Source organism: Selaginella moellendorffii, unplaced genomic scaffold (assembly GCF_000143415.4).
Source record: "Selaginella moellendorffii unplaced genomic scaffold, v1.0 SELMOscaffold_14, whole genome shotgun sequence".
NCBI classification, from domain to species: domain Eukaryota; kingdom Viridiplantae; phylum Streptophyta; class Lycopodiopsida; order Selaginellales; family Selaginellaceae; genus Selaginella; species Selaginella moellendorffii.
The window spans coordinates 2,342,390-2,354,008 of record NW_003314275.1 but is presented as its reverse complement, the minus strand read 5'-3'; the positions used below and the strand labels follow the sequence as shown (position 1 = coordinate 2,354,008).

Below are 11,619 nucleotides of genomic sequence, written 5' to 3'. Positions count from 1 at the left end.
AATTAAGTATAAAATTCAATATGTAAAGTCTTCAAAGTTGAAGAAACTAGTATGTATCACAAACAATCACAAGCTGAAGGAGTGACTAGAGAGTATAGTTAAACTTTATATTCACAAATATAAATTTTTTATCACATGCTTCATTTTTCTCAATTACACATATTACTTTTGTAGTGAACAAAACTCTAGATGATATGATTTACAATATTGGAAAATTGATAAAAAGGGTTATCTATATCACACAAATTGTGAGTAGGGTATTGGGATATTTAATATAAAAAAGTGGGGCTCTCGGGGAGAGTTGTGGTTCTCAACTTTTCAGGAGGGTGTGAATTTGCAAGGAAGTGTGCTAGATTGTAAACTAATTTGAAAAATGATTTATCAAGGTTCAAATATAAAGGGCACCTTTTTTCCAATTGGTAGGCTATTTGAGGTTAAACTTCTTTGGGTTTAAATAGTATTGGGTTGGGTGACCTTATGAGAAGTTCAAATTTAATGATGATATAGTGACAATGGAGATGAAGATAAAGAAGCTCTGAATCAAACTCATATTCCACCATTTGATAACCAAGATCAAGCTTTAATTTCACTACCAAACAATCATAAGATGGTAGCTTTTTTATTCATATGACTCTTCTATAGGTTTGTCTTGTTTTCCCAATAACACATCGAGGCATTGTGGGTGTCTTCATTGGCTTCTATAGTAGATTGTTGACATCTTTCACAAAAGAAGATATGAACATGGAAATATAACACTAGTTCGACTATTAGTGCTGAAAGATATAAAAGCCCTTGCAAACTTCATTCTCTTCACCTTTCCAAATAGTCTTCAAATATTGATAGGGAAGTCAAGGACTAGAAACTTTCTCACACTCGACCACCTGTGTGATATATTTTTCTTGTCATAAACATTTCTACTCGAAGTTAACTATGTCATTTTTATCTTACTAAACGACCCCAACTAGATGTATGAGCTTATGATGTATGTAGTAGAAGTTTATTTCAAGTCATTCTCCTTTGAATGCATCATGGATCCTATTGGCATCGATATTAGGGGCATTCAAAATAAGCCTAAAAAGATGAGTAGGTATTTCATATTTTATCTAATTTCTAAACTTTCTCATTTTCCAAGTTATGATGTGGACTGTCGCAAAAGTGACTTTAGGTATTAAAAGCTATCTATCGGCTAGTTTTTTTTGGATATTCTTTCTTTATTGCCATGACGGCAAGAGGCTAGTATTGTTAAATCTTTTTTTTCAATTTTTGCCTAAGCTAATTAGGAAACTGGTCTTTGCGTATGCACTTGACTAAATGAGCATCAGGATGGAATTCCTAAGTGCTATTAGTCAAACATACTTGACCTGGTTAGAGAAACTCATTCATTAACTTGCACTTATTAATGTTGGGAACCCTCACAAAATTTTGCTTAGTCCCTTAATATTTGCTAAGTGATAGTTTACCGTGTCTACCAAACACCCTCACTATTATATGCCTTGTGTTAAGTACCATTTGGTTCTAAATGCTATTTATAGAAAGTGTCTAGATCTATTTATTTGGCATAATCTACGGAATGTAAAGATTGTTTTGACCACAATAGTGTTGGTCTTGTATCCACATTTGCAATCTAGGGACATTCCATATTTAATAAGTTTCAAATTAGTTCTAGAGACTAACTTCTGGTACTAAGGGTAGTTAAAGTTGAAAGCCCAAAGCATATGTTCCTCAAAGAGGGGGGGATTGTCAAAAGTTCCAAATATATAGTAGGGATAGTGGGTAGGTCAAGCATGGCCAAATAACCTAAGGCATAGTTTAGCTCTTATTTGCATGCGTATTTTTGTTCTGCGTCCAGCTTGGGTCTAAGTCCAAGTTCTATACCATGTTAATTAATGAAATACCCATATCTTTACGTTAGGCCACTGGTATATTGAAATAGTGTCAGACTCTATTTAGGTCCGTTTTGCATGCTAGTCTTGGTATTAGAATGTTGAATGCTCTAAGATTGTTCCTACATCACTCCATGTTCCTGTCCCTTCACTTTTTGGGCTGAATGCTCAAAAATCACACCATACTCCAGTTCTTTCACTCATTGGTTGCAAGTTTGGGAGCTTAGCTCTATATCTTCATTCAGTGGCCCAATGAGTGGCCTTAAAACAAAAGTTCCACTTTGCTGTCCATTGGATATATGATATATGGCATATGACATATGGAGGGTCTAGATTCCACTTTATGGTTATCCTATGGTAAATCACGATAGGATAAAGGTGAAAACCACATATACTACATGGACATATCATGCTTTTTACAAAAACATGCATAACAAATTTCCTGATAGTGAGTATGTAGTATGTGTTTTGCCTAGGTATGATAGTTTTATTGACATCATAAGGAATATCACAAATGATTTTTTATGTGTGAAAAAGCATTGTCTTTCAAGTGTGAATTTAGTGTATAAGTTTGCAAGAAAAAAAAAAAAAAACTTTTGGAACTTGACAATAGGATGTAGTAAGGGGATGCTAGTAGTGGTTAAAGGTTTGTGGGAGTTACTTTATAATAGACATAATATTGGTTCTGGGATCACATGTAATGTGTTTAATTTAAAATCAAATATATGACTAATGCTCTCTAAATGTATATGCATTGGTAAGTCATTCATTAGAGAGGGGTTGTTTTTTTCAAGAGATCTTAAAGGAGCTCCCTTTGTAACCTTCAATATTGATTGTTACCGGAGATTTTAATTTTATCAAAGACAAATAAAACATTTTTATTTGTCACCAAATTTATGTCATAATAATGAGAAATTAAATATTGCTATAGAATATAAAGACTTCTTGGATCACTGTTTTGTTAACAATATTAATCCTTAAAGATGTGGAATCAAGAAGCCTACATTATCAAAAAAACACTTTGAAAACACATACACTAATTATTGTATAAAAGAAAGCTAGGAAGTTAACAAATTCATGGTTAAAATAACCAGTGAGCTCCATGAAAAAAACATAGACTAAGTGAAGGAGAAGATTTAATAAAATATAAGTCATTAAAAAGGATATAAAAGCTATCAAAATATTGATCAAGAAACAACTAAAAGGTTCTACATTTTAAACCTAACTATCAAAAATAAAGGAGTAATTGTTTACTTTAGAAGCAGAAAAAATGGAGGCATTAATTCAATTTAGATATTTAAGATGGTTTATTAGTGAAAACTTGTTCTATAAGGAATTTTACAAGTCAATACATCTCTTTTATGGATGATTATGATATGATGCACATAAGCCTCCAAAAAATGCACAAGATAATGAAATATTATTAATAGCTATTTAAAGCAAACCCTTGAATTAAAAACATTAGGATTGGATTGGGCCAGAGTTATTACACATATGGAATAATATGATAGCAATTGGAAGATGGCCACATTGAGCAATTGTTAAGATTATATCACTTATACATAGTGATGTAGCTCTTGTCAGGAGGCTAGAAATGGCACAACATTGACAATTTTTAACCTTAATAATCAATATTTATAAATTGAATTAAGTTTAGTTATAATTTATATTGCTTAACTTCCTTTTGTGTTTCCTTTTCATCATTTTCTTGTAATCAAACTCTATTGAGATTGATTTTTTATCATAAATGATCCAAGGGGATTGCCATTAGCAATAACCTTATCTCAATTATAGTTATTACATGGATTTACAAGATCCTGTTTTTTATATCAAAACTGATAAATAAGTATATATATTTTTTAAAAGGATGCAAACAAGAAGTATATTACAAAATTTAGAAAATATTGTTGTTCTTCATGTTACCATCATTTTATATTAAACTAAAAATTTAACTTATAATTTTTTAAAATAATATAAAACTCAAGTATCTTATTACTTTCATTTTGAATAAATATATTTAAAATTTTTAAATTTTCTTTTATCATCTACATATCAGAAATATTTCGAAATAAATATTTAGATAAATATGTAAAAGGTTGGATGCTTGACGGTAGATTAGCATCAATCCTACTCAACACCTGATACTTAAACTCAAGATGGCAAAACTTAAAAAACAATTTACAGATAAGAGATGACTTTATCACTATTTTATGCTTTAGTGAAATTTCCTGCAATCTTTGCAACTTAGGTTCAACTTAAATTTCAGCAGATTGACCTAGGTCATGGATTGCATGCCTCTCCTGGGGACTCTTGCTCTTCATTACAAATGTAGTTCTTCAACCACAAGCTTTCTAGGAGCTGCCAAAAAGGCTTTAAATGACCATAGAGAGTTGTGAAGACATTAGATTCTTTAAGGAGGAAGAATTCCAAAATCAAGGATTTGCATTGAACAAAGAGACGATTCTCCAGGTTTGTTGTAAAACCACCTGAATTCTATGTTCTCTTCCTTGGCAGTGCTGGAATTATTCCACTGCATATCCAGCCGACACGAAGCTATCTCGACCTGGAGCACATCTCCATGGCGGTTCCCTTCATGCCCTATGCACTAACATCATCCAAAGAATGTCTACCCTCTTATAACACTCTCCCGTACGTTTCGTATTTGGCGACTGACTGGGGAAAGCACGTCCCAAGTGCGCAGATACTAAGAGATTCAGTGTTGATGGAGTGCACTCTCAAGGGGCGAATGAGTCTCAATCCCAAGTGATTGGAGGTCCAAAGTCAAAGATTCTGAGGTAGCATCGATGTTCAAGCTCCGAGGCAATGGTATGAAAGAAAGACAATAAGCACAGAAAGGCATCACACATGAATTTCTCGTGTCTCATCCATCCTTGAAGCAGCCCGTCATAGGCAGTCGATTGACAAGCCGAAAGGACCAAGCGACTTGGCCAACTGTCGACGAGAACCAACCGCCATGAAACTTTCCAACGCCAGAGAGACCAAGCGCTTTGGCCATCCCCAGTGAAAGATTGTTAACGACAGGCCACAACTAGACGAACGAGACCACGGAACAAGAAAACATAGAAAGCAGTTCAAATGTAACAGTTATGACAGAAAACAAGGAAATGCAGATTAACATTCTCAGCGATTTGAGACAAAGAATGCACCTCAGAACTGTGACGATCGGAAACCTCAAGAGACAGGGGAGAGAGAAGCATTACGTACCACAGGATCGTGCCCCTCAACAAGCTGTCTCCGCATCGCGAATGCGACAGAACTTATCCCAGGAGACAGTGTCCTGCTCCCGAATCAGGTTCGGGCCTGTGAGTAACAAAATAGTTCTCGCAAAGACACTCACAGCATTAAAACAATAGAAACGAAACGTGAACTGTACCAGTCAAAAGAAATACCGTTTGAGATGAACTCGGTTTCCTGCCCGTCAACTCTGCTAGCCAATACGAATTAGTGCCAGCACGAGAAAGTACCTGATAAGGACCAATCCAAGAAGGCTGGAACTTGGCAAAGTGATGCACAGCCGTATCAAGTCGCCACACAGGACGAATTTACGAATATAAGACTGAAAGCGCTGGTTAAACTGCCGCAGCGGTTCTGGTGGTTGTTGTCCAATGAGATCAAGCTCGTCCTTGCTCTCCAGAACTTCAAACCTCGTCACAAAAAGTTTGGTCAGTGAGTCGAGAAGTCAAGAAAGAAAGACCTAACACTTTCCTTTCATCAATGTGTCCAGGGATGATAGCCACTGTGTGCGCATCCAAAGCTCTCAAATTCTGCCCAAGCACTGCTGTCCCAGCCATCGTTTTGGGTTTTCTCAGTCCAGGACATCCAGGGACATCCTGGATGCATGCGAAGCAGAATTGCCTCTCTTCCTACCAAGAAGGACACGACCCCAAATCACGAACGATCCTCACATCATGACCCATACCTCCCAACCTTGAGCTCGTTCCCGGCCGTAGCAGAAAAGCGACCAGGTGATGTGCCAAATGCCTCATTTCTTCAAAAATGGGGTACAAAAGGAATGCCTGCCCTAACCTCTTTATCTGTCTAGTCAAGATCACCCCGTACATTTTCCGTACGTGGGAACACTGCTGTTTAGCTGGCACCTCCGTTTGCTGATGGTAGCAACTGCCATTTCCTTGTTCTTGGGATTAAAGCTCGATACACTATTAGTACCAAACACGATGATAGCTGATCAATCCAAGGAAACTCTCCATCAACATCACTTCGAATTATAGTTAGCGAAGAGATAGCGGATTATGTCAAGAGACTCTGCCATTTGTATGCCGGTGTTGGGATCAACCAGATATGGAACCTGTTCTTGACAATGATAATGAAGGGAAAAATAGATCAAAAGGTTACCTGTGTTGAACCCGAGATTTGCTTGAGCTTGGAGCAATTAAGTGACCCTTTGCCCGTGTTCCAGAGGATGTAAGGAAGTTCCAGCTCGCACAGGGCTTCTCTTACGAGCCTTGCAAACTACCAAAAAACTTTTAGAATTCTTTGAAAACACAGCGCTTTACCTGGTTGTTCTCGTATGAGTATAGCTCAAGGAGCTTCTGTGGAGGATCTGGCAATGCTCCATTCCACAGTGACATGCCTCGCCCTGCTCGTATTATCGTCGGAACCCAGCCAGTGACTAAAGTGCTGGAACACACTATGATGAAATACCGAAGAGTTTACACTTCAGTAAAACTTGTTACCTTTCTAAAATCCCGAATGTTGGCCGCCTTCTCTCACCATATTCCTGGAACAAGTAGTTGACAATATCGGCTGCCAGAGGCATTCATGCAAGCTGATTGTGATGAAAAGAAAAATTACTCACAGCTCTCGTACATTGACATGCCGGTGTTTGGATCCAAGAGAAATGGAAACCTGTCATATTCGATGAGAATCTGTTACAGACAAGAGTGTATCACTTACTGCTCTTTGCCTCCAGACGCTTTCACAAACGCACGATGGACTCGAGATCCTTTTGGGCACGGATACACCTACACAAAGATTGAAAAAGTTTCCATCTGCAACTTCCGCGAGACACTACCTCGGCAGAAAGATCGAGCTCTGTCAATGCTTCTCTCACTCGTCTACAGAAGGGACAGGCCTCTATATACAAACAAGAAAAATGAACAGGCGACCAAAAAATGCGAGAGTTTAAGCTTTACCGAATTCGTAGAGCTTGAAGAGCTCAAGTGGTTGCTTCGTCCGTGAAGATACAATCTGCGTGTTGACGTTCTTTCCCCAAGGCAGCCTTGCCAAGCTTGCAATTCCGGACGTCGCAGACTACATAAATCAATCCTTGTTTGAAAGTCGAAAAAAAGAAAAATTTCCACACCTCGAGCAAACCATTCCGTGGTGCCGATGGATCGCCACTCTAGACAGAAGACGTTTGATGGCAGAAAAAAGATAATTACATACCCCAATGAGCTTGAGTAGCGGACAAAGGAAGCTGAGAAGACTAGATTGCTGTTGTGAGGACTGCGAGGATGCCTTGCATCTCAATCTCAATTTCTTTCGTCTGCTAGAAACCTGGGCAGTAAGGATACCGTGCTCTTTGGAAAAATGCCTCAACTGGGTACTGTGATTATCACTCCAGCAAGGGCGGAGCCCAGCGATGCTCGCCATACAAAGAGTAAGCCAATGGTAGTGTTATACAACAGGTAAAAATCTGTAGTAATGTAAAAGCTGTAATGGAACTTACTACAGGAACTCGGCCTCTTCGGGGTCCCCTTCTCCATCTTCTGCTTCATTCTCTTCGTCCTCTTCAAGTGCATCAGGATCCACTCCCTTCATTTGTTTTTCCAAACGTTCCAAGCCTTTTCTTGCTGCTTCGTTTTGCGGATTGATGCTGCAAAAATTCGACACAATTATTACTTGAAACGCAAGGATGACATGTTACCTCAGAGCAGCCTGATAATGTGATAGAGATTCTCCCAGCTTGTTTGTGAGCGCCAGTATCTGTGCCAGCTTCGTGTGCAAAGCATCATCTGCCCAGTTCTGCAGGTAACGTTGCAAAAGTAGTGTAGCTTCTTCATTGCGGGACTCCATTCTGTGTAAGTCTGCCAACGCAAGCACAGCACCAAGATACCCCGGCTCCAGGCGCAATGCAGACTCGTAAAACTTGCGAGCCTGGAAATTAAAAACCATGGCATGTAAAAAATCTTGGAACTTTGCTGCTTTACCTTTTCTCGACCTTCCGGAACATGTGCATAAACATCACCTACGAGGGTGAGAGCCTTGGCAGAATGAGGCATAGCTTTCATGGCTTCGCGGGCAGCACAGAGAGCTTCTTTGTTCTTCGATAATGCAAGGTATGATCTAACAAGACCTTCAACACAAGAAGTGAATACACGAAGCTCTGCGGTTTTTCATACCTTGATAGGATCGGAGATCTGGTTTTAAAGATTGAGCTTTTCTAAAAGCCATCACAGCAGCTTCAGAGTGGTTCAAAGATAAAGATAGATTCCCCTTCAAAAAAAAGATCAGAAAAGATTATTTTCAACGAAATATGAATACCTTCATAAGATACGCCGGTGTATGACGGTCAGCAACACGTATACTCTGAAACCGAACACGGATTAATCAATATGATACCTGAAGAATAGCGGTCACCTTATCAGCATAACTGAGAGCGCGAACTCTGTCATCACGTGTTTCCCAATAAACAGCAGATGAGACCCATACTTCCGGCCTTCCGGCATCAACATTGAGCAGGTCATAAACTAGACGGTTCATTTCGGCAGTATCACCTCTCATTCTAAGCAGCATCGCATACTCGTCCATATCTGTCAAGTTACAGGGATCTACTTGCCGTGACTGGAACATAAACTTCGTACGCATTAATCGACGTAATAGAAAACAGAAAAGGTCTCACCTTCTCAAAGCTGTGAACTGCTTCATCGCCTCTCCCCAAAGCTCCTTCAACCTGCCAGAATGTGAGCATTTAACCGAAATATAAACTTTTCCTATCGCTTAACAGAAAACTCACAAAAGCGATTACCTTCCCTGTCTCTAGTAAAACATGTAGGTTATTTGGAAAACGTTGTGCGAGCTGGTTTAAATTCTCTAAAGCTCCTACAGGAAACTGAAATTAACTACAAGACCATAGAAACTATAGATACCTTTATAGTCCAAAGATGCAATCCCGCAATGAACCTCGGTAAGTTTCTGAAGGAAACATATATCAGACTCCGAACAGTACCAGTTTCATTATACCTGTAGCAAGCGTGAAGATTCGTGACCATCAGAGGGTGCTCGAGCAACCTTGCTAGGAGTCTGCATATAAAATAAAAAATAAGTTCCAAAATGTAAGTACTTCTCATACCTGAGGAAAAAGAAGCTGAATATCTTTCGCAGGTATTCCAAGCTCAGCCAGTGCTATAATGGCCTCCAAGACGTATGGGCATTGCCTGTCAGAAAACAGATAAAGAGCAAACAGATAGTACTTGAGAAACTACCTTAGACACTCTCGATATGAAGCGACCGCCGCTCGGTCGTAGCCCGTAACACGGTAGAGCTTTGCTAGCGTGAGATTTATACGCAGCGTCCTGGCTTTTGATGGTATGGCTTCCATCTGCAATCACTGGGATAAGATGGTGCGTTGGATTTATTCTGTCTCTTGTAGATGTTTGGCAAGACGAACCTCTGTAAGAGCCGAGCGAGTGTCGCGCAAGCCCATATGACAGAGAGCTATTTTGTACTTCACCTGGAGACACAGACAAGAGAAACGAGAGTGATGCCTGGAACGTAGAAAATCGAAGCATACCTCATTGTCATTGATAGTACCACAATAACTTGAGTTTGCGGACGATGGTCGACTTCCTGTCGAAGAAAGAGTGCTTCTCGTGACAGCCGTGTTTGGTTTCAACGTTACTCTACATTGTTGTAATGCTTGCCGATAAAAGTTCTGAAAAACAGGAAACAAAAACAAACCAGATCAAGCATGGAACAAAAGAAAAAACGCTAGAGGAACTTACAAGAGCCCTTTTGTACTCTCTTCTTCCATACAAAGCATCGCCAAACAACACCTAGACCGGCAGAAAGATTTCACAAAAGCGATCACTCCCGCAAAGAAACTCCATACCATATTCTCGGCGCGAACGGTAGGAGCCAGATCGTTGTTGGACGCGGCCGCGCACAGAAGAAACGAGCCCTGCAATGCCGCCATTCACTCCAAAATCACACGAATAGATCCAAGAAAGATCTACCAAAATCTCTGCAGAGTCGTGCAAGCCTTGATCGAGCAAGAATCCCATCTGCTCGCGCAGGATCTCCATCATCCTCGCGCCCGCGGCAACGATCGATCCAAGAAAACCCTAAACCCTGGAAATTTATTTGTCTCTCCTCTCTCTCTTTCACTCTCTTCCACGAACGAAAAATATAAAAACGAAGAACCCTACTGCTGTGATGGCGGCTACTGGGGTTTTACGCGATGGCGCTTCTCAAGCTCCAGCCCGGGAGCATCCAGATCTCTTCGTTTCTCTCCTCGTCTTCGCAGCGATCGCAGCACAGGGTTGTAGTCTCCAGGCGGCGCAAGCAATGCGGCGTCGTGACGATGGCGCTGAGCGAGAATGGGCCGACTGTGGCTGTCGTTGGCGTGACTGGCGCCGTCGGCCAGGAATTTCTTAGTGTTCTTGACGATCGCGATTTCCCGTATGGCAAGCTTAAGCTCCTGGCTAGCAAGAGATCCGCCGGCAAACACATGACGTTCCAGGTGTGTGAAACTCTTTCTTTCACTCGTGGCGCGATCGTGATTCTCTTTACTTTCTAGGACCGGGACTATGTCGTGGAGGAACTCACGGATGAGTCCTTCAATGGTGTCGACATTGCTCTCTTCAGCGCTGGTGGATCTATCAGGTAACGTTGGTTTGAGAAACTTAACGCTAGAGAAGGAAAAATCTAACTCTCTCAAGCTTTGCAGCAAGGAATTTGGACCAGTTGCGGTCGACAAAGGTGTGATTGTTGTCGACAATAGCTCCGCGTTTCGAATGGTGGATGGTGTTCCCCTTGTCATTCCTGAGGCAAGTGTTCGTGTTAGTTCTCTTTGGTTGCGTTTTTCAATGCTGATTTGTAGAGAAAATGTAGGTAAATCCAGATGCCATGGCACACATAAGATTGAGCAACAAAAAGGGAGCTCTCATTGCCAACCCAAACTGTTCCACGATTATATGCCTCATGGCTGTCACACCTCTTCATCGTCACGCTAAGGTGATTTAAGAATGTGTTGCTGCTGCTTCCAAGCTTTAGTAACTGGGATGTTTGTAGGTAAAGCGCATGGTCGTGAGCACTTACCAAGCTGCGAGTGGAGCTGGTGCCGCTGCCATGGCGGAGCTTGAGCAGCAAACGCGTGAGGTCCTGGAAGGAAAAGAGCCTACGTGCAAAATTTTCAACCAGCAGGTGGTTTTTCCAAATAATATGGTTTTTAGGAATGGCTAACGTTTGTCTCTCACAGTACGCTTTCAATCTCTTCTCCCACAACTCGTCCGTCAAGGAAAATGGCTACAACGAGGAAGAACTTAAGCTTGTGAAAGAAACTCGAAAAATCTGGGTACTTTATTTTCCTTGACTATTTCTTGTAGTTTGACGTATGGTGTCTCAGGATGACGATGAAGTCCGTGTCACAGCTACTTGTGTTCGTGTCCCCGTGATGAGAGCTCACGCCGAAAGCATTAATCTACAATTCGAAAAGCCAGTGGACGAGGTAGACTTGCTATTCACGATCGCTTAT

The 11,619-nt window shown here is 40.5% G+C and overlaps 3 protein-coding genes across 4 annotated transcripts in view; 1 reads left to right on the top strand and 2 right to left on the bottom strand.

Annotated features, from left to right (window-relative positions):
- Positions 1-4,307: 4,307 nt before the first annotated feature.
- On the bottom strand, positions 4,308-7,538 carry LOC112346430. 2 transcript variants are annotated; one of them, XM_024675434.1, is made up of 11 exons: positions 7,311-7,538; positions 7,228-7,266; positions 7,058-7,175; positions 6,937-6,998; positions 6,819-6,886; positions 6,721-6,770; positions 6,599-6,668; positions 6,419-6,542; positions 6,258-6,374; positions 5,824-6,210; positions 4,308-5,767 (listed from the first exon to the last, which is right to left on the bottom strand). In XM_024675434.1, exons 1-10 carry the CDS (start codon positions 7,515-7,517, stop codon positions 6,118-6,120), a joined length of 948 nt encoding a protein of 315 aa, XP_024531202.1. In that variant the 5' UTR covers positions 7,518-7,538; the 3' UTR covers positions 4,308-5,767; positions 5,824-6,117. The 2 variants fall into 2 exon arrangements, with proteins under 2 accessions (XP_024531202.1, XP_024531203.1); XM_024675435.1 differs by having other exon boundaries at positions 5,832-6,210.
- Positions 7,526-10,226, bottom strand: LOC9632685 (anaphase-promoting complex subunit 7). The gene is made up of 17 exons (XM_024675433.1): positions 10,100-10,226; positions 9,976-10,044; positions 9,869-9,919; positions 9,658-9,798; positions 9,535-9,597; positions 9,350-9,465; positions 9,217-9,301; positions 9,108-9,167; positions 9,014-9,059; positions 8,893-8,966; positions 8,767-8,817; positions 8,505-8,708; positions 8,409-8,453; positions 8,267-8,360; positions 8,075-8,220; positions 7,792-8,021; positions 7,526-7,740 (listed from the first exon to the last, which is right to left on the bottom strand). The coding sequence occupies exons 1-17, from the start codon at positions 10,169-10,171 to the stop codon at positions 7,593-7,595; spliced, it is 1,695 nt and encodes a 564-aa protein (XP_024531201.1). The 5' UTR covers positions 10,172-10,226; the 3' UTR covers positions 7,526-7,592.
- A 67-nt stretch (positions 10,227-10,293) lies between these two features.
- Positions 10,294-11,619, top strand: part of LOC9631941 (aspartate-semialdehyde dehydrogenase) — a 1,731-nt gene continuing 405 nt past the window's right edge. The window contains exons 1-7 of the mRNA XM_024675097.1: positions 10,294-10,605; positions 10,663-10,748; positions 10,813-10,912; positions 10,977-11,099; positions 11,157-11,288; positions 11,344-11,439; positions 11,491-11,600. Of these exons, the coding sequence (XP_024530865.1) occupies positions 10,324-10,605; positions 10,663-10,748; positions 10,813-10,912; positions 10,977-11,099; positions 11,157-11,288; positions 11,344-11,439; positions 11,491-11,600 (929 nt within the window). The 5' untranslated portion in view covers positions 10,294-10,323. The remainder of the gene's footprint in view (positions 10,606-10,662; positions 10,749-10,812; positions 10,913-10,976; positions 11,100-11,156; positions 11,289-11,343; positions 11,440-11,490; positions 11,601-11,619) is intronic.